At 51.2% G+C, this 17872-nt stretch overlaps 4 protein-coding genes across 4 annotated transcripts, besides 1 other annotated feature; 3 read left to right on the forward strand and 1 right to left on the reverse strand.

Moving 5' to 3' along the window:
- Positions 1-1440: 1440 nt before the first annotated feature.
- Positions 1441-4213, forward strand: EKO05_0000744 (uncharacterized protein; the record flags this gene model as incomplete). Its single annotated transcript, XM_038936720.1, has 3 exons — positions 1441-1865; positions 1913-2171; positions 2219-4213. The coding sequence occupies 3 exons, from the start codon at positions 1441-1443 to the stop codon at positions 4211-4213; spliced, it is 2679 nt and encodes an 892-aa protein (XP_038803287.1).
- A 1197-nt stretch (positions 4214-5410) lies between these two features.
- On the forward strand, positions 5411-8934 carry EKO05_0000745 (Nitrite reductase (NAD(P)H); the record flags this gene model as incomplete). Its single annotated transcript, XM_038936493.1, has 2 exons — positions 5411-5679; positions 5736-8934. 2 exons carry the CDS (start codon positions 5411-5413, stop codon positions 8932-8934), a joined length of 3468 nt encoding a protein of 1155 aa, XP_038803288.1.
- Positions 8935-10659: 1725 nt separating this feature from the next.
- On the forward strand, positions 10660-11382 carry EKO05_0000746 (uncharacterized protein; the record flags this gene model as incomplete). The annotated part of the gene is made up of 1 exon (XM_038944784.1): positions 10660-11382. The coding sequence occupies one exon, from the start codon at positions 10660-10662 to the stop codon at positions 11380-11382; it is 723 nt and encodes a 240-aa protein (XP_038803289.1).
- Positions 11383-11652: 270 nt separating this feature from the next.
- EKO05_0000747 (uncharacterized protein) lies at positions 11653-15204 on the reverse strand (the record flags this gene model as incomplete). Its single annotated transcript, XM_038937061.2, has 4 exons — positions 11653-12292; positions 12347-12451; positions 12503-12949; positions 13004-15204. The coding sequence occupies 4 exons, from the start codon at positions 15202-15204 to the stop codon at positions 11653-11655; spliced, it is 3393 nt and encodes a 1130-aa protein (XP_038803290.2).
- A 1277-nt stretch (positions 15205-16481) lies between these two features.
- Positions 16482-16510: a tandem repeat.
- Positions 16511-17872: the final 1362 nt, after the last annotated feature.

The following is a 17872-nucleotide window of genomic DNA, read 5'->3' on the forward strand; positions in this document are numbered from 1 at the left end:
ACATGCTTTAGTTCCCAAGCTGAGAGTCGGTTGAAGAATTGTATCACATCGTAAGCTCGCCGATTCGCAGCACGGCCAACGACTGCAATCAAGCTGCTTCGAGTTGCAACCTATCTGCAGTCAGCCGCCTCACAAGACCTCAACCCATACATACGATGCGAAGGCGATTGTGCAAGCAGCTGCTGATCACGACGCCATCATCTCTTTGCTTGACGAGCGTGTCCGAAAAGAAGGCACTTCTCTGGTTCAGTCCAGATATTACCTGTGGGCCAATGAACAGACAATGCCCTGCTGTTCTTCGCTCCTAGGAAGCTGTCCTCGCCATCAGACCGAACTCAAATCTAGGCGAAGTGTGCGTATATTCGTCTTCTGTCTGGTGTCGCGATACGCTCAGTGCGTTGGGGTCTGTCAGGACGTGATTGCCGCTCCTTGTGGCCGACGCTTGTTCGTTGGTGTCCGCGAACGCCCGCGGAGAACCAGTGCTCAGCGCAACTTCATCTTAACGGAGACCACACCGTCCCACTGAACTTTTGACATGCTATCGCTCGACCGAGTTTGACCTTGGATGCTACTCTTTGACGCATTGAAAATGCATAAAGGCTGGCATTGTAGCGGTCTGAATGGTTCTCGTTCGCCATGATCAATTCACATGGGACTCTCTGTTCGTGCACCAGTCCACGAAGATCTGCTATGAGACGACGGTCGCACAACCGCTTCGCATGTTGAGCGCTAAGACGTGCAACCGCGGATTATCAAAGTGCCGTGAGGGGGTTTCGCAAATCTGTCTCTTTCGTCCGACACTCGGTGAAGGGAGACGTGCAGTTCAAGTATCTCCGCTGCATGTCTGGAGACCTTCTGTCGGAAGCTAGACCCCCACATGGGCACGGAGTTGAGGCGCCAGGAACGCTGCTTAGCCGCATGTATGATAGTTAGGGCTGCTCGCCACACATTTCGGGCACTAGGCCTGAAACGGTCCCAAAGATAAGGATGCATATCAACCACAGATCAGCGCACAGCATTGCATTTCTCCAGGTCTGGCTATCTGACCTGATGACGGCATGCGGGATTTGACAATTCAATTTGTTGCCGCGGCCTGCAGGTCTCTACGAGATCGAAACTTGTTGTGGCTTCTCCGCGATCTCGATTGCTACAGGAGAAATGTAAGAACATGACGAGCACGGGTGTGTCTGTGGTGGGACGATTGACTAGACTATTGGTCTTTTGTGATTTTGGTCCAGCGCTATCTTGCTACATTGGCCTCAATTCCATTCGACGTGGGTCTTCTATTGCCGTCTTCCTTTTCGGTTCCTTGGAATATCAGTGTTGTCTCACAAGCATCTGGTCGGACAACCTGCTTACGAGCACGATACTCTCACTGCATCCTTTGTGCTTGATTTTCGCCATATACCCCTCTTTTTTCTTTAATTCCCATCACACACCATGAGCGAAGCAGCGCAAAAAGCAGGGGTTCCTCTTCTTCCCCCAACAGAAGTCCAACCAAAAGCTCAAGCGGCGTCCGTGCCCGTGCAACTACCGCCTTCCCCTCCAGAGACAGACTTCGATAGTGATGAGAGCAAGTCGACGACTTCAACAGCACCGACAGAACTTGACGTACCACTACCTCCACCCTCACACCCGCAGCAGGTCTTAGACGTCGATAAGCCAACACCTGACGCACACGTCCCAAGAGACCCCAGGCTTATCCGACTTACTGGCGTGCATCCATTCAACGTTGAAGCACCTCTTAGTGACCTATACAATGAAGGCTTCTTGACGAGTCCTGACCTTTTCTACGTGCGAAACCACGGTGCGGTACCCGAAGTCCAGGACGAGGAATGCTTGGACTGGGAATTCTCGGTAGAAGGGTATGTCAAATCAGCAATGTCCTAAACAGAATCTAACATATGTGCAGTCTTGTACAAAACCCGCTGAAAATTACATTGCGAGATCTACTTCAAGAATACCAGAACGTGACATACCCCATCACCCTAGTCTGTGCAGGAAACAGGCGAAAGGAACAGAATGTCGTACGAAAGAGCAAGGGATTTTCGTGGGGTCCAGCTGGTGTGTCTACGGCACTCTTCACAGGTGTTGTCATGAGAGATGTCATTGAACGTGCGAAGCCTCTTCGGAAGGCCAAGTATGTGTGTATGGAGGGAGCAGACAAGCTTGTGAGTCGCCCGTGGTCGATAACGACATGAAGGCTAACCAAACATAGCCCAACGGGTACTATGGTACGTCCGTGAAACTGAACTGGGTTATGGATCCCAACAGAGGCATTATGCTTGCCCACAAGATGAACGGTGACGCTTTAACACCAGATCATGGAAAGCCACTGCGAGCAGTCATTCCAGGGCAGATTGGCGGAAGAAGTGTCAAATGGCTGAAACGACTCATCGTGACAGCCGAGCCTAGCGATAACTGGTACCACATCTACGACAACAGAGTGCTGCCTACCATGGTAGACCCAGATGAATCAGCTAAAAACCCGAAATGGTGGATGGACGAGCGCTACGCCATTTACGACCTTTCTCCTAACGCAGCGATCGCCTTCCCTGCACACGAGGAGAAGCTCAGCATTGCGTCTGCTCCAATCACATACAACGTCCGAGGCTACGCCTACAGTGGCGGAGGACGTCGCATCACCCGCTGTGAAGTTTCTCTCGACAAGGGCAAGACATGGCGTCTCGCCAACATCGATTACGCAGAGGATCGATACCGTGCATACGAGGATAAAAATCTTTTCGGGGGGCGCCTCGACATGGATTGGCGAGAGACGTCATTCTGCTGGTGTTTCTGGAATCTCGACATTGCTATTAGCGAATTGAAGGACACCAGCGACATACTTGTCAGAGCCATGGACGAAGCCATGTGCATCATGCCTCGCGACATGTACTGGAGCGTCCTCGGTATGATGAACAACCCTTGGTTCCGCATCGTCGTCCATAATGAGCACGGTACGCTTCGCTTCGAGCACCCCACACAACCTGCGCTCATGCCTGGCGGATGGATGGAGCGCGTGAAAAAGTCAGGTGGCAACTTGACGAATGGTCACTGGGGTGAGATGATGGCTGGCGAAGAACCAGAATCCGCCGCAATCGAAGAAGTCAAGGAGATCAAGATGACGAAAGACGGTGTTGACAAAGTCGTCGACCTGGAGGAATTGAAGCAACACGACAAAGCAGACAGTCCTTGGTTTGTAGTCAACGGCGAAGTCTACGACGGCACCGCTTTCCTCGAAGGCCACCCAGGTGGAGCTCAAAGCATCATCAGCGCAGCCGCTCTCGATGCTACAGACGAGTTTATGGCGATCCACAGCGAGACTGCCAAAGCTATGATGCCAGACTATCACATTGGCACTCTCGACGAAGCATCGCGCGAGACCCTCGAGTCAGGCGAACCCACGCTTGAATCCAACGAGCCGCGTCCTGTCTTCCTCGACTCCCGTGTCTGGCACAAGGTTCTGCTGCATTCCAAGAAAATGGTGTCATGGGACACACGAATTTTTACCTTCAAGCTCGACCACGAAACTCAAGCCCTCGGTCTCCCCACAGGCCAGCACCTGATGATCCGCCTGCGCGATCCCGTGACAAGAGAGGCCATCATCCGCTCCTACACGCCCATCTCCGAGACCAGCATGCTCGGCCACGTCGACATCCTAATCAAGGTGTACGCCGACACGCCCGAGAAAGTCGGCGGCAAGATGACGAAAGCACTCGACGCGATCCCGACAGGGCACTGGGTTGACATGAAAGGCCCTATCGGAAAATTCGAGTACCTTGGCAAAGGACTCTGCGCCGTAAACGGTCACGAGCGGAACGTCAACAAGTTCATAATGATCTGCGGCGGCAGCGGAATCACGCCCATCTTCCAAGTCCTGAGGGCCATCATGCAGGATAAGGCCGATGCTACCAACTGCACACTGCTCAACGGGAACAGGCTGATTGAGGACATACTTTGCAAGGAGGATCTGGATGCTTTTGCCAAGGACAACGAGGATAGGTGCGAGATTCTGTACACACTCACACAAGGATCGGACGACTGGCAGGGTCTGAGAGGAAGGATCGCGGCGCCGTTGCTGGAGCAGCACTGCCAGCAGACGGAGCCAGGCGATACTATGGTACTGGTGTGTGGACCAGAGCCGCTTGAGAAGAGCGTCAAGAGCTGGCTACTGGGCGCTGGATGGGCCGAGGAAGATTTGTTGTTCTTTTAAAGATGTGTTTGTTGAATTGGAAAGGGTATAGGGTTTAGGATGGCAGGCGTTTAGGTCATTCATCAGGAGGTATAGGTTGGGCATACATCGGAAAGGCGTTTGTGGTAACATCATGAGGCACATTTCGCTGTTCTACTTCTCTACATCCAAACCACGAATATTTACTCAAGTCTCCCCGCACCCAAAAAATCCTCGCTCTGTTCCCTGTAGAACACGCCCTCTATTTTCAATGAATGCAATGCGACCGTCGTCAAGTCTTCAACTACCGCGCCAAACAGGCTAGCACGTTTGGTTGTTATCTTTCCAGGGTCCCAACAGCACGACCTCGCCACACCAACCACGCATCTCTCTCGATCGCCCCCAGCTCCAGCAGTACGCATCTCGATGCCGCAAGCAACGCCACACTGATCTGCACAATGACACACCCCGGAGTCTCGCCATGCCTGAAGCGCATCTCCGCCAGCACGTCCTTATCAGGACATGGAGACGGCCCACGCTTCTTGGCTCCACCGAAACCTCGCGTCCTTATCAGCCGACGCGTCCGTGCGCGCTCCACTAGCAGCGCACCTTTAACACTGCGTCTCCGTGGAAGTTCGCGACCGTTGGATGATTGAATTGTCAAGTTGCTGATTCGGCCACTGCGATCCTGGTATCACGCCTCTGACGATGGCCTTCTGGGCCTGCTGGGACGGAGGGGCTAGAGAATGGCGATCAACCCGCTTTGCTGAGTCGCTACATGCATTTCCGACACGCGCCGCGGGGTACGTTGGATATGCGGCTGATTGGTAGATGGGCATTGTGGTCAGAGACGTTCGCGGTGCTAATCGAGGGTTTGGCTATGGCGGGCGCGGGAGTTCGCGTTGTTGACGCTTGCTAGAGGGGGGTCTACGGGGGATGTCGTGCCACGGAGTTGTCTTGCGCTGAGGTATCAGAGGGTGTGTGTGGCCTATCATGGTGTTGCTTTTACACAAGTGTGCTACGCTTGGGTTCCTGGTTCGAGGGTATCTCCCTACGTTTTCCTAGTTCATCGTTTCTTGCTCTCTATATTCTCTCGTCCTCTATCCTATACCCTTTTCACCTTCCAAGCATACCTGAGTCGCAAACATATCCCATGTCTTGCGGAACCACATCAACACCCTAGTCCTTGCGAACAAAACCGTCCCAGCTCGGGAGAGCTTCACACAACAATCAGCCAAGATGGCGGACACAGAACCAGCTGCAATCATCACACAAGGGCTTGATCCCAAGTCCGGGACATCACACTCGGAATCAGATTCGCCCGTTCATGGCACCTGGGGCTCCAAAGATGGCAACATCTCAAATAGCGAGTGGAACGACCCTGAGGCGAATAAGCTGCCCGAGAAGGTAGCAGAGCTCGAAGAGAAGGGCGAGATCAACGATACACCGCCGCAAGAGAGGAAAAAGGTTGTGGTCGTGGGGTTGGGTATGGTGGGCATCGCGTTCATGTGAGTACTGCAACTTGGGGATTGCATCCGAGCTGGACGTGCTGACGCGATGATAGCGAGAAACTCATGAAGTACGATGTGAAGCGGAGGGAGTACGACATCGTAGTCATAGGCGAAGAGCCACATCTGGCGTACAACCGCGTAGGATTAACGAGTTTCTTCCAACACAGACAGGTCGAGAACCTGTATTTGAATCCAAAGGAGTGGTACTCGTCCATGCCTGAAGGCTCCTTGAACTACCATCTCAACACTCTCGTTACCGAAATCGACTCTGCGAACAAATCCGTCAAGACATCATCTGGTGAGACGGTATCATACGACCTCCTCGTTCTCGCAACCGGCTCTGATGCCCTGCTCCCTCGACACACACCCGGTCATGATGCAGAAGGTGTGTTTGTCTACCGCACAATCGATGACTTGCAGCGCCTTATCGAGTTCTCTGCAACACGCAAAGGCACAGCAGGCGCCGTCGTTGGCGGTGGCTTGTTGGGTCTCGAAGCTGCACACGCCATGATGGATCTTGAGAATTTTGCCCAGGTCAAGCTCATCGAGCGGAACCGATGGGTGCTCTCACGGCAGCTTGACGGCGATGCAGGGTCCATGGTTGTAGAGCAGGTGCGCGCAATGGGTCTGGACGTCATGCTAAGCAAGAGGGTCGGCAAGATCCTCACTACCGAAGAGAACGCTGTACGCGGTGTTGTGTTCGAGGACGGAGAAGAGATGGACTGCTCCTGCATCTGTTTTGCGATTGGAATCAAGGCTCGTGATGAGCTTGCTCGCAAGGCGTCCATCAAATGCGCGGATCGCGGCGGCGGTATCATCGTTGGTGCCGACCTCTCGACTTCCACGCCAGGCATCTACGCCATCGGTGAATGCGCGAGTTGGGAAAACCAGACATTCGGACTCATCGCACCTGGAGTGGAGATGGCTGATGTCCTCGCCTTCAACCTCACACGAGCCAAAGCGCATGCGCCACGGAAGTTCAAGCGTCCAGACTTGAGCACTAAGCTGAAGCTGCTCGGTGTTGAAGTGGCAAGCTTCGGGGACTTCTTCGCGGACCGTGATGGGCCGAAGGACATGCCTGGACGCCAGAAACCGGAAAAGAAAGAGGTGGATAAGGTCAAGAACCTTACCAGTGGACCTGCTGCGCCACCGGTCAAGGCGCTCACCTACAAAGACCCGTTCCAGCAAGTGTATAAGAAGTATCTGTTTACTATGGACGGAAAGTACCTGCTCGGAGGTATGATGATTGGCGACACAAAGGACTACATCAAGTTGGTGCCGATGGTCAAGAACCAAAAACCACTGGAGATGCCTCCAGCTGAGCTCATCATCGGTGCATCAAAAAGCGGCGACGACGACGGCTCGGATCTGACTGGCGACACACAAATCTGCTCCTGCCACAATGTGACGAAAGACGATGTTGTCAACTCGGTGAAGGACGGAACCTGCAAATCCATCGGCGATGTCAAGTCTTGCACAAAGGCTGGTACTGGATGCGGTGGTTGCATGCCCCTTGTGCAGACTATCTTCAACAAGACAATGGCGTCGATGGGTAACGAGGTCAAGAACAATTTGTGTCCACATTTCGAGTACTCGCGCGCTGATCTGTTCAACATCATCTACGTCAAGGGTCTCAAAGATTTCGACGTCGTAATGAGGGAGTGCGGCCGGGAGCCCGAGTCTGCGGGTTGCGAGGCGTGCAAGCCGGCCATTGGATCTATCATCGCTTCGTTGTTCAACAAGCATCTGCTTGATGTTGAAAGGCGAGGTCTACAAGAGACGAACGACAGGTTCCTGGCAAACATCCAGCGCAACGGCACTTTCTCCGTTGTGCCACGGGTTTCTGGCGGAGAGATCACACCCGAGAAACTCATCATCATCGGTACAGTCGGCAAGAAGTACAACCTCTACACCAAGATCACCGGTGGTCAGCGTATCGACATGTTTGGTGCTCGGAAACAGGACCTGCCCGACATCTGGCAGGAGCTGATCGATGGTGGTATGGAGTCTGGACACGCATACGCCAAATCGCTGCGCACAGTCAAATCGTGTGTGGGAACTACATGGTGCCGTTTCGGTATCGGTGACAGTGTTGGCATGGCGGTGCGTCTGGAAGAGCGCTACAAGTCCATTCGCGGACCCCACAAGATCAAGGGCGGCGTTTCAGGTTGTGTACGCGAATGCGCGGAAGCACAGAACAAGGACTTTGGTCTCATCGCGACAGAAAAGGGCTTCAACATCTTCGTTGGCGGAAACGGGGGCGCGAAACCTCGTCACTCGGAGCTTCTTGCCAAGGACGTGCCACCGGATGATGTCGTGCCCATCCTCGACCGCTACCTCTCCTTCTACATTCGCACAGCAGACAAGCTCCAGCGTACAGCGCGCTGGATGGAGAACCTGCCAGGAGGTATCAAGTACCTTCAAGAGGTAATCCTCGAAGACAAGCTCGGGATCTGCGCAGACCTGGAGAAGCAGATGGAAGACCTTGTCGGCTCTTTCTTCTGCGAATGGACCGAAGTCCTCAAAGATCCCAAGAAGAAAGCATGGTTCCAGCAATTCGCGAACACGTCCGAGAACATCATTGACACGATTGAACCCACCCAGGAGCGCGGTCAAGAGCGACCAAGCTACTGGCCCAAGGACAGCATCACAGAGGACTTCCGCGGGCACAAGTGGAGCGAGCTGAGCTGGCAGCCGATGCTCAAGGCCGAAGAGCTCAAGGACGCGCCGACGGGCGACTCGAAAGCGCTGAAGCGCGGCGACACACAGCTAGCCATCTTCAAGGTGCGCGGCAAGTACTACTGCACGCAGCAAATGTGTCCGCACAAGCGGGCCTTTGTGCTCAGCGACGGGCTCATCGGCGACGACATCAAGAACAACAAACTCTGGGTCTCGTGTCCGAACCACAAGCGCAACTTCGAGCTCAGCGGCGAGCAAGCCGGCCGCTGCGCAAACGATGAGTCGGTCAACATTGCCACGTTCCCCGTCGAGGAGCGCGGCGACGGCTGGCTGTACGTCAAGCTGCCCAGCGTCGAGGAGCTCGACAGCGTCCTCGGCACCGAGAAGTTCAAGATCAAGAAGAGCGAGACGGAGGATCCGTTTATTGCGCTCGATAAGAAGCTCGAGCGCATGAAGCTCAAGGGTAGGAAGGGAATGCAGGTTAGCCATCTCGAGAACGGACTCGGTGAGAAGGGGAAAGCTAGCATGATTCTCGCTGGTGGAGAGAGAGGCGCCGGCGGCTTGGACTGGTGAATGCGCAGTGTTTGAATGGCATTTGGGACGGCGTCAGATTGGGTTGCTTGGATATATTCGATTCCCACGATAGCATGTTGATTGAATGCGCACACGATATCATCTCAGATTCTACTTGGTTTTGGCCTTTGTTGACACGCATCTTCAGCCTGTGAGTGATTTCCAGGTCTGGATGAAATCAAGCGTGGGGTGTTTTTCCCACTCCCCACTGCACAAGCAAGGTCTTCAAGGATGGAGGGACTGGATTTCATGCTGATGAAAGCCAGTCAGTACCCTGACCGACTCCTCTCACGTATGCGTCGCCCGGTGAAAGCGCAGTATAGCAACGGTGACCCAATTAGGCAACGACCCATGCCATTCTCAGCGTATAATCAGAAGATGAAAGCCACTCCGTCTCACAGCACCTTGTAGGGGTTCAATGTTTCGGTTCCTGTTCTCATTGCACGGATCATCCAACATGAACACCGCCAGCATATCCGTTGTGCATGTGCTGTGGGTGCATGAAGGAAGACAGTCGCGACCGCGCTAGCGCAACCTGGCAGCCGGTCTGGAAAGGGCGGTGCTCAGCCGTCAGCCACCATTTCACCACTTCACCTCCCCTCACTTACCCCATCAAGACCGACTAAGCGAAGCGCCCTTCTGAACAGCATCTGCATGCTCAAGCGTACCGATCACGGAGTAACTCACTTGGACGACGGCGTGTGGTGGTTGAGGTGTTTGGTTGGAATCGGGTAGGGCCGAGTGAGGAGGCGTGACATGTATGCGCGCTGTAGGTTATATGGTTGAGCAATATCGTCCTCGTGGATTCTTGCGGTTGGTTTGATTTCTCCTCTCCCTGTTTGTCGAGTCGAATCAAGACGGAGATTTTCATCTCGCCCCTCGAACGGACTGTCAATCTCACCAAGCACCGAATGGGAACTCCTCGATACCTTTCTTGGATCACTGTTTATCAAAGATGACGAGCTCAAATCGACCGACCTTGGACTCGCGGTTGGAGAGGGACACTGCGTCTATCACTTCTATGTCGACGGCGCGGTCGACTACTTCGCTGCTGCGCTCGCTATTGCCATTGAAGAGGTCGAAACAGAAGAAATGGACGAGGCGTGTTGAGACACCAGGTCAGGAGACAGAAAAGAAGCTCATTGAGGCGGAAGCTAGGATGGCGTGGGTGATCAGCCGGTAACGCAGAACGCTATGTTTGTTTAGTCCGCTGGATGGAGATTAAAGATCGTTGTTGGACTCAAAGCGAGATAGACAGTTACACATCGAATATCAGATTTGCGAGTTGTTTGCTACCGTTCACGTACTAGCATTTATGGGTTGTCATTCCGTAGTGAGGGTGTTTCCAATTTATACCACAAGGCAGTGCTCGATCATATGTGCGATATGGATCCTGGTATTAAGATCATCGCTCTGCAAAGATCCTAGGACGATCCATTGATGGTATTTACAGAACACTTGTCGAAATTGCAGCCGAAGTTGAGGAGACGAAGTTGAGCTGTGCGTGACTATTATTTTATCTTTGTTAGTGAAGGTACGAGGTCGCTAGCAGTTTCGTAGATAAGTCGACTTCTTCATCTGGCAAAGAAAGTAAGCTCACTCACCAGCAACGCTCCCCCCTCAACTTACCCGCACAGACGCTCACCTTTCATCAATACCACTTCATCAAATACAATCGCAAACCACTGCGCTACAATATAGCAGCAAGTCACACAAGCCGCCAAAATGACGCTTCCGAACACTTCAGACTCCATCGACGCCTTCAGGCGCGCCCGCGAGCTGAAAGCCTCGGCCTTACAGAGCATATCCGTTCTCCAACCTGACTCCTCCACCTCAATGACCGAATGTTCCACCACTCTCGCTTTCGAAAACACACTCATCAAGATGTTCCATGCAGAAGGCAAATCCTGGGTTGAGATCACCGCACACCTGAACGAGCGCCGCATGTCAAGCAGTGAAGCACCGACCTGGACAGAGGCTGCCGTGTACTCGCGCTTCATCTTGAGTTCTTCCGAACCCGCAACACCTGCCAGAGAGGTTGGTTTCGAGCCGCGTGATTATGCTCACCTTCGAAACGCGGGCAGCGGCCACGAAGGCACGAGCAAGGCAGGCAAAAAGCGCGTCAAAGACTTCCAAAACGCTACTGAGCTCAGTGCCAATATTCGAACACCTGCCAAGTTACATGGCAAGGACGATGTAGAGGTCCAGCAGGTCACGGCGAAGGGGAAGGGTAAAGCCAAGAGAAAAAGCAAGGGTAAAGATGAGAATAGAAGGAAGGGTGAAGAAGAAGAAACTGTGAAGATGGACGAAGGCCTGGCCGAGGTGCTGATGCGTGCCGTGGTGAAGGTGGAAAGGAACTTTTGGGTCTTCGTTGCGGATGAGGTGGAGAGGGCGGGCGGGAAATACATCGAGCCAAGGCACTTGCAGAAAGTGTTCCACGACATCTGAGCATAGGCTTAAAGAACTGATGTATGCGTTTGTGCACATCACATTTGTCTTCTCTGACGGTACAGGACATAGGAATGTGGCACTGGATCATGTCTTTATACGGGCAGTGCACAGATCAGGTCTCATCAAGCTTCTGCAGTTAGCGGCCTGTCAATGCGGATACGAAACTCAAGTAACCTGCAACTAGAAAACCTCATAGTCCTCACTCCCACGTAGTTTCTGTGCGCATGCTCTAGCAGAAGCCTTTGATGTACCTACAAAGACTCGACCTCATTGTCCAGCACCATAAAGCTTACGAAAAGCGCCGTCAGTTACCGCAAGCAACTCCTTAGACGCGCCTTCTTCGATGATGGTTCCCTTCTCCAGCACCACGATCCTATCCACAAAATCCACCATCAACTTGAGTCTATGCGCCACGGCCACAATTGTATAAGCTGCAAACTCCCTACTGATGATGTTTTGCATCAGCATCTCCGTCTCTTGATCTACCGAGCTACTGATCTCATCCAACAGCAACAACCCACCGTCTTGACCATTCGCCTGCATCCTCACTCGCCGACGATAAATAGCACGGCCAAGACTGAATAGTTGCTGTTGGCCTACACTAAGCTGATCGCCCGACATAGGCGCATCCAGACCACCCTGTGAGCTGACGAAGCTGGTGAGTTGAACCATGTTCAGTATGGCCTGGCATTCGATGTCGGAGATGATGTTCGTGGGATCGATATTGGCTTTCAGGGAGCTGCCGTCGGGGAGAAAGATACATTCTTGTGGAATAGCGATGATGCGGGAGCGCAGCATGGTGCGATTTATGGTGAGTGCGTCGATAGAGTCGATAGTGAAGGCGAGGTCTGGCGAGGAGATGGTATCCAGTAGGCGGAGAAGAAGAAGGAGTAGGGATGATTTTCCGCTGATTGTATGTGAGCGAAGAAACTTGCATTCTGTGGCCCTACGGTCGACTTACCTTCCAGTTCGACCGCAGACAGCGATTTTCTCGCCTGCATGCATGACGAGCGAGATGTTGTCTAGGGCTAGTACTACCCTCTCGTGATTTGAAGATTGAGTTGGACTTCATTCTGTTAGTGTTTTATTTTAGGGCACTGGATCTTGAAAGCCTTACTTGTGTGACGCAGACGCATGCCGGAGCACCAAAGACCCGCTGTGTGGCCAACCCGCTGGAGGCTCAAAGTCTTCACCCGCCTGGTCTTCCGGTTGAACTCTGTCGCTGAACGTCTTGAGGCGACTCACAGCTCCAATCGAGGTCTCAAGAGCGGTGTAGCAGAATATCAGGCCGGCAGCCAATTCACTAAACGACATCAGCGAGACAAGAGACGCTCCAGTAAAGCCAGTGCTTGTCCTTAGTTGTGTGGCCAGACTAACCAGACCTACTGCTAATACAGCGACGAGGAGATTCAAGACCATCATCAAACACTGTTGAATCATAGCCAGAAGGTATGCGGGGCGCTGTGAATCATCAAGTAGATTACTGTTGTGTGTAATGTTGTCTTCCACCCAGCCAAAGGCACGAATGGTCGCGAGGCCCTTGATAGTATCAAGAAAATGAGAGCTGTTTGGTACTATCAGCGGACAAACCAAGTGTAGGAAGATGCAAACGGCTTACTACAATGGGCTCTTGGCCTCGAGGTCCAATAGTCGTAGCTGTCTGGAAGTTCGGAGGTAGAACATCTGTAAAGCATAACCGATAGCTGCCAGCACCGGATAAGAGGCGGCGAGGTAGGGAGATGCCAGTGCAACGACGATTCCAGAGCCGATAACGCCGACCAGATTGAACACGAAATAAAGCAGATACATGGACAACTCGCTGTCAATGATGGCAGTGTCTTGAGAAAACAGATTGGTAATGGTCCCCGTTTCAGTGGAAGTGAACAGTCGTAGCGGTGCGTGCATAACAGTCCAGAGGGCTCTGCGATGCAATTCTCGGCCAACGTCGATGGTTATGAAAATGAAGCAAGTCCAAGCTCCCACGAGTACGCCAATCAGAATGAAAGAGCTGAAGATGGAGTAGATGCCAATGTAGAAGCTGCTGTGTTTTCCCAATGAGTCGGCAGCCCAGATACCCACCCATACTGTCGAGAGTTGCTGGCCAAAAGCAATCAAAACGCAGCTAATTAGCATTACGGCGAAGTGAATCTTGTTCATGCTGTTGAAGTAGTGCTTGTATACATTCCAGTCTCCAAGTTGGCGGGACCGGTCATCAAGCGCTTCGGTGATGGTATCGTCAGCTGGGTGGCAAGATGTTTCAGAAGGCTGTGTAAGATTGTCCGTATTGACTGCCTCTAGAGCAGCCTTTGAAGTCTCAGATCTCAGGACACCGATTGCTTCTTTGCAGTGCTTCAAGGAGCTATACGGGCCCTGTTCGATGATATTGCCGTGAGTTGATAAAACAATCACATGATCGGCGAAGGAAAGGTAACGCACGGCGTGGGTGCAAACAAGCGCTGTGGCACCTCTCTTACGCAGCAATCCAGTGCGGCCAAATGTACGGTTAAACACCCTTGATGCAGTGCTATTGTCAAGGCCACTGAACACATCATCGAGAACTAAGAAAAGCGATTTGTCGTAAAGTGCTCTGGCGAGAGACACTCTAGCTTTCTGACCGCCACTTAGTGTGGCTCCGTTGGTTCCAATGTTGGTGTCGTGACTGAAAGGCATGGAGGCGATGTCTCCAGTCAACGCCGTCGCCCAAATGACCTCATCGTAGCGCTGTTGATCGAAACCAAGGTGACCTATGATGTTCTTCTTGAGTGTTCCGCTCATCAAGAACGGCACCTGCTCACAGAATGCGACCGAAGATAAAGTGGAATGGAGTCTGACTTCTCCAGCTGCGATTGGAATGTCTCCCAGGATAGACCTGCAGAGTGAGGATTTGCCACACGCAACAGGGCCAACTACAAAGGTGATCTGCGAGAAATTCAGAGCAATGTTGATGTCCCTCAGTACCGGCTGTCCAGTTTTCCAGGCAAAGAAACCGTTGCTGACTGACAACGCGACGTCTCCAGTTGATACTGTAGTCCTCGGCGATGAGATATGATGACCCTCGAGTGTGGAAACACTTTGCATACCGCTAACGATAGGTGAAACCGGCGAAAAGTGGTTTTTACTAGCATTTTCGAGAACGCGAAAGTCTCGGCGAGGTTCTGCTTCCAGGTATGTTTGAATTCGCTCCAGGCAAGTGAATGCTGATAGAATACTTGGAACTCGTTGGAAGAGGTCCGCCAGCGGCGAAGCAAGTAGAACCAGATACGACAATGACTCGTACATGGTCGAGACGTCTAGCTTTGGTCCTGCCAGTGCGAAGGCAAACAAGGGAGACAAAGCCTGTGGTGCAAATGCGACTGTACATGTGACGACCAGTACAACGCGGAATTTGTTGCCGACAGAAAGCTCCTTTACGCGAAGTGCTTGAATTAGCTTTTCAACAGGCTCAGCGATACCAGACATCTTAACCTGCTTGACGTGGGCGATCACCTTAGAGGTCATGCCGACTCTCAGTTGAATCTTTTCCATCCACGATGCCTGCGTTTTGGTGGCAGCACGGCTAGCCCACACCATAACAGCACCACAGCATAGTATAACAATGACTGGCGAAAGAAATGCAAAACCAAGTTTGCGTTGAAGCAGCCAGCAACCCAAGCCGGCCTCGAGTACACCCGCCCACACATCGTGCATGTAGGTCAGCCCTACCATTATGCGTTCAATATCGGTACTCATTAGAGTGATGGCAGCAGCATCATCTCCAGCAAGAATTTGCGATTCGGTAGTCTTCTCGTAAAGGACAGATACTAAGCAACCACGAATCATGGCTACTGATCGTTGCGTAAAGTACCCGCAGAGTGCTCGAGAAAGTGCGATTCCAACGTAGATAATGACAGCAGCACCAATCAAACCAAAACTATGTCGGCTTGTACTGACCTCACTCCCCTGTGCTATTGTGTTGAGCACTGAAGCGAGGAAGAATGGTTGACTGAATGTAAAGCCAACAAGTACCAGTCGAGGTGGCACGGGCATTAACAATGGCCCGAGGAAGGCTCTGCCGAGGGCCTTGGCCAAACGAAACCTTGGGCCAGAGGATAAGTTTTTGTCGAGGCATTTACTCAGTCTTTTGTGCATCTTTTCAGAAGAGAGGTCTTGATCTAGACTGTACAGACTATCCATGGTAAGTACCGATGAATATCCAGCAAGAAACAGATGCTTCAGCCAAGTGAACATGGCAAGGTCAAAGAAGCCACTGTTCTCCTCCGGACTGTGTTTCTCTGAATTCATATACAGCCATGCAGTCTTTTGTTTGGATTCCAGTAGGAAAATCAAAACCTTGATCGCCACTGATGCTGTGAGTATCCCGGCACTGGCGCTCATGGCGCGAGAGGTGGTTGTAAGCCAGAGTGTTCGCGCATGCGCAGTGTCGAGGAGTAAGGTCGTGAACAAATATATTGACAACAGTATGGAGGGTCTTCGTGACTTGTTATGCTCCATGTATGACAGGGGCATGACGATCATGGAGGCGAGGAAGCATGTGGCGCTTGATGCTAGTAAGACTGCGTTGTGGACATCTTGATCAGCAACCTCCAACAATATCAGTCGTGAAAGCTGGAGCGCGGCATGTGTGACAAGGATAATCTGTGTTTGATTAGCCTGGCCCTGAGACAACATTTTACATTGATCGGGAACTGACAAGTTTCGTAGCTAAGAAAAGGCTAGCTTTAACAATCTTTGGCCGGTTGTAAAGTTGAGCACATCTAAGGAGAGTTATGAGGACAAATGTGGAGCTTGGAACCAGGGAGAAAATGATGAGTTCGAATTTAACAGTAAAGTCGAAGTTATCTCGACAGCCTTTGACAGCAGGTCCGAAATCGTCGTCGTTGAGACAATTCATGGACGCCATTATGAAGAGGGAAACATTCATAAATTTGTGGTACGTAGGAAGATCGACCTCTTATATGGCGTACGAAGAGGGGATCAAGCTTGTTAATGCTGCTGCCTACTACTCTTGGCAAATCGTGCATGCTCGCTTATGGTGGTTGAACAAAATCATCAAATCTACAACATTTAGCAGCTACCATTACAGGTATCGTCCTTCGATTTTAATTAGAATTTTATTTTTTTTTAAAAATAAAAAAAGTACTATGTAGAAGCAGCTTAAAAGCTTGATATTAGCTACTATTGCAACAAAGCTACTATTTCTATTTAGATTGATGAGACATTGTATGAGTAGATCGGTAACATCTTTTTCATTTACGTAGCTTAGCTTTAGATAGTATTGATAGTGCTAATTAAGGTTTTTACTAGGTAATAATAGAATTTTGTATTATACCGGTGCACAGAGTAACTGCTTAGGCAGTTACTTGGGGTGCTTAAATACCTAGTAGCAGTAGTATAAGAGAGGAGGATAGGGGTTAACAAACCCAACCTTAGAACTGTTAGATACTAAGTAATACAATGTATTATTACTATGCTAAGCAATTTCTTTACCCCTTATGTCTACTATTTAACAATGCGCCACTATCTTCCTCTCTTACACTAACGGGAAGCACGCCTACACTGAAGCGGTATATTTATACAACAATAACAATAACAATAATAAAGATCAATTTATAGTGCTACCTGGGTCCGTTTCCGGTCTATGAACACTTGAATTCCTTGTTGTTGTCGTCCGTAGGGCAAAACCAGCTAGGTAGAGCCTATCTGTAAACAGCCCTACATTCTTCCTTAATTGTCTTGTTGCTGTCTTTGTCTGGTACATCTTGGCTATCTTTGCTTACAGCCGTACTTGCCGGTGCTTCCGCTGGGTGGGGCTTGCGTCTTAGTGGTGCGTGGCTAATTGAACAAGCTCTAATCACTAAGAGCCAGGTGGACACTGCGGCCACAAGAAACGGAAACCAACCATACTGGTCACCCAGGTACTTCGAGCTTAAGCTAAGATAAGGTGGGTGAGATGCAGACCCATCTATGAGCTGAATATCGTGTTTTGAGCGGCAGCTTTCGTAGGTTAACCACTGAAAAACTTCACGTCACAATAATTGAATAATGTCAATTGTTTTCTTTCCATTCCCATACAGCTGTAGTGATGTACCAGCTCGATATCTGAAATGCTCCTCTGTGGTTTACTATTCATTGTTGTTCTGCTCTCTTGGTTTAAGTACTCTTCGCGATAAATCTGCACCCTCCACTTCCAGCACGCCAGTTTCAGGATTGTCAGAGGAACTGATAATATGAATTAAAACCATAATTGATTGGACAGAACAAGATCCGGGTGTCAGAGTCGAAATTGACAAGGTTCATGCCAAACGTAGTCTGTGAGTTTTCAGCTTTGTTTAACCTCTTGAGAACAAGCAGCACTTACAGCAACGAATGAGAATGGAAGATAAAACGATGTTACCAGCGTGATAGCTCTGATGGTGACAGAGTCCTCACGTGCGAATTTTGCCATGATGAACGTGTTCTTGTTCTGACTTTGAGCGAGCTGCTGGAA

The sequence above is a fragment of the Ascochyta rabiei genome, chromosome 1 (assembly GCF_004011695.2).
Source record: "Ascochyta rabiei chromosome 1, complete sequence".
NCBI lineage: Eukaryota > Fungi > Ascomycota > Dothideomycetes > Pleosporales > Didymellaceae > Ascochyta > Ascochyta rabiei.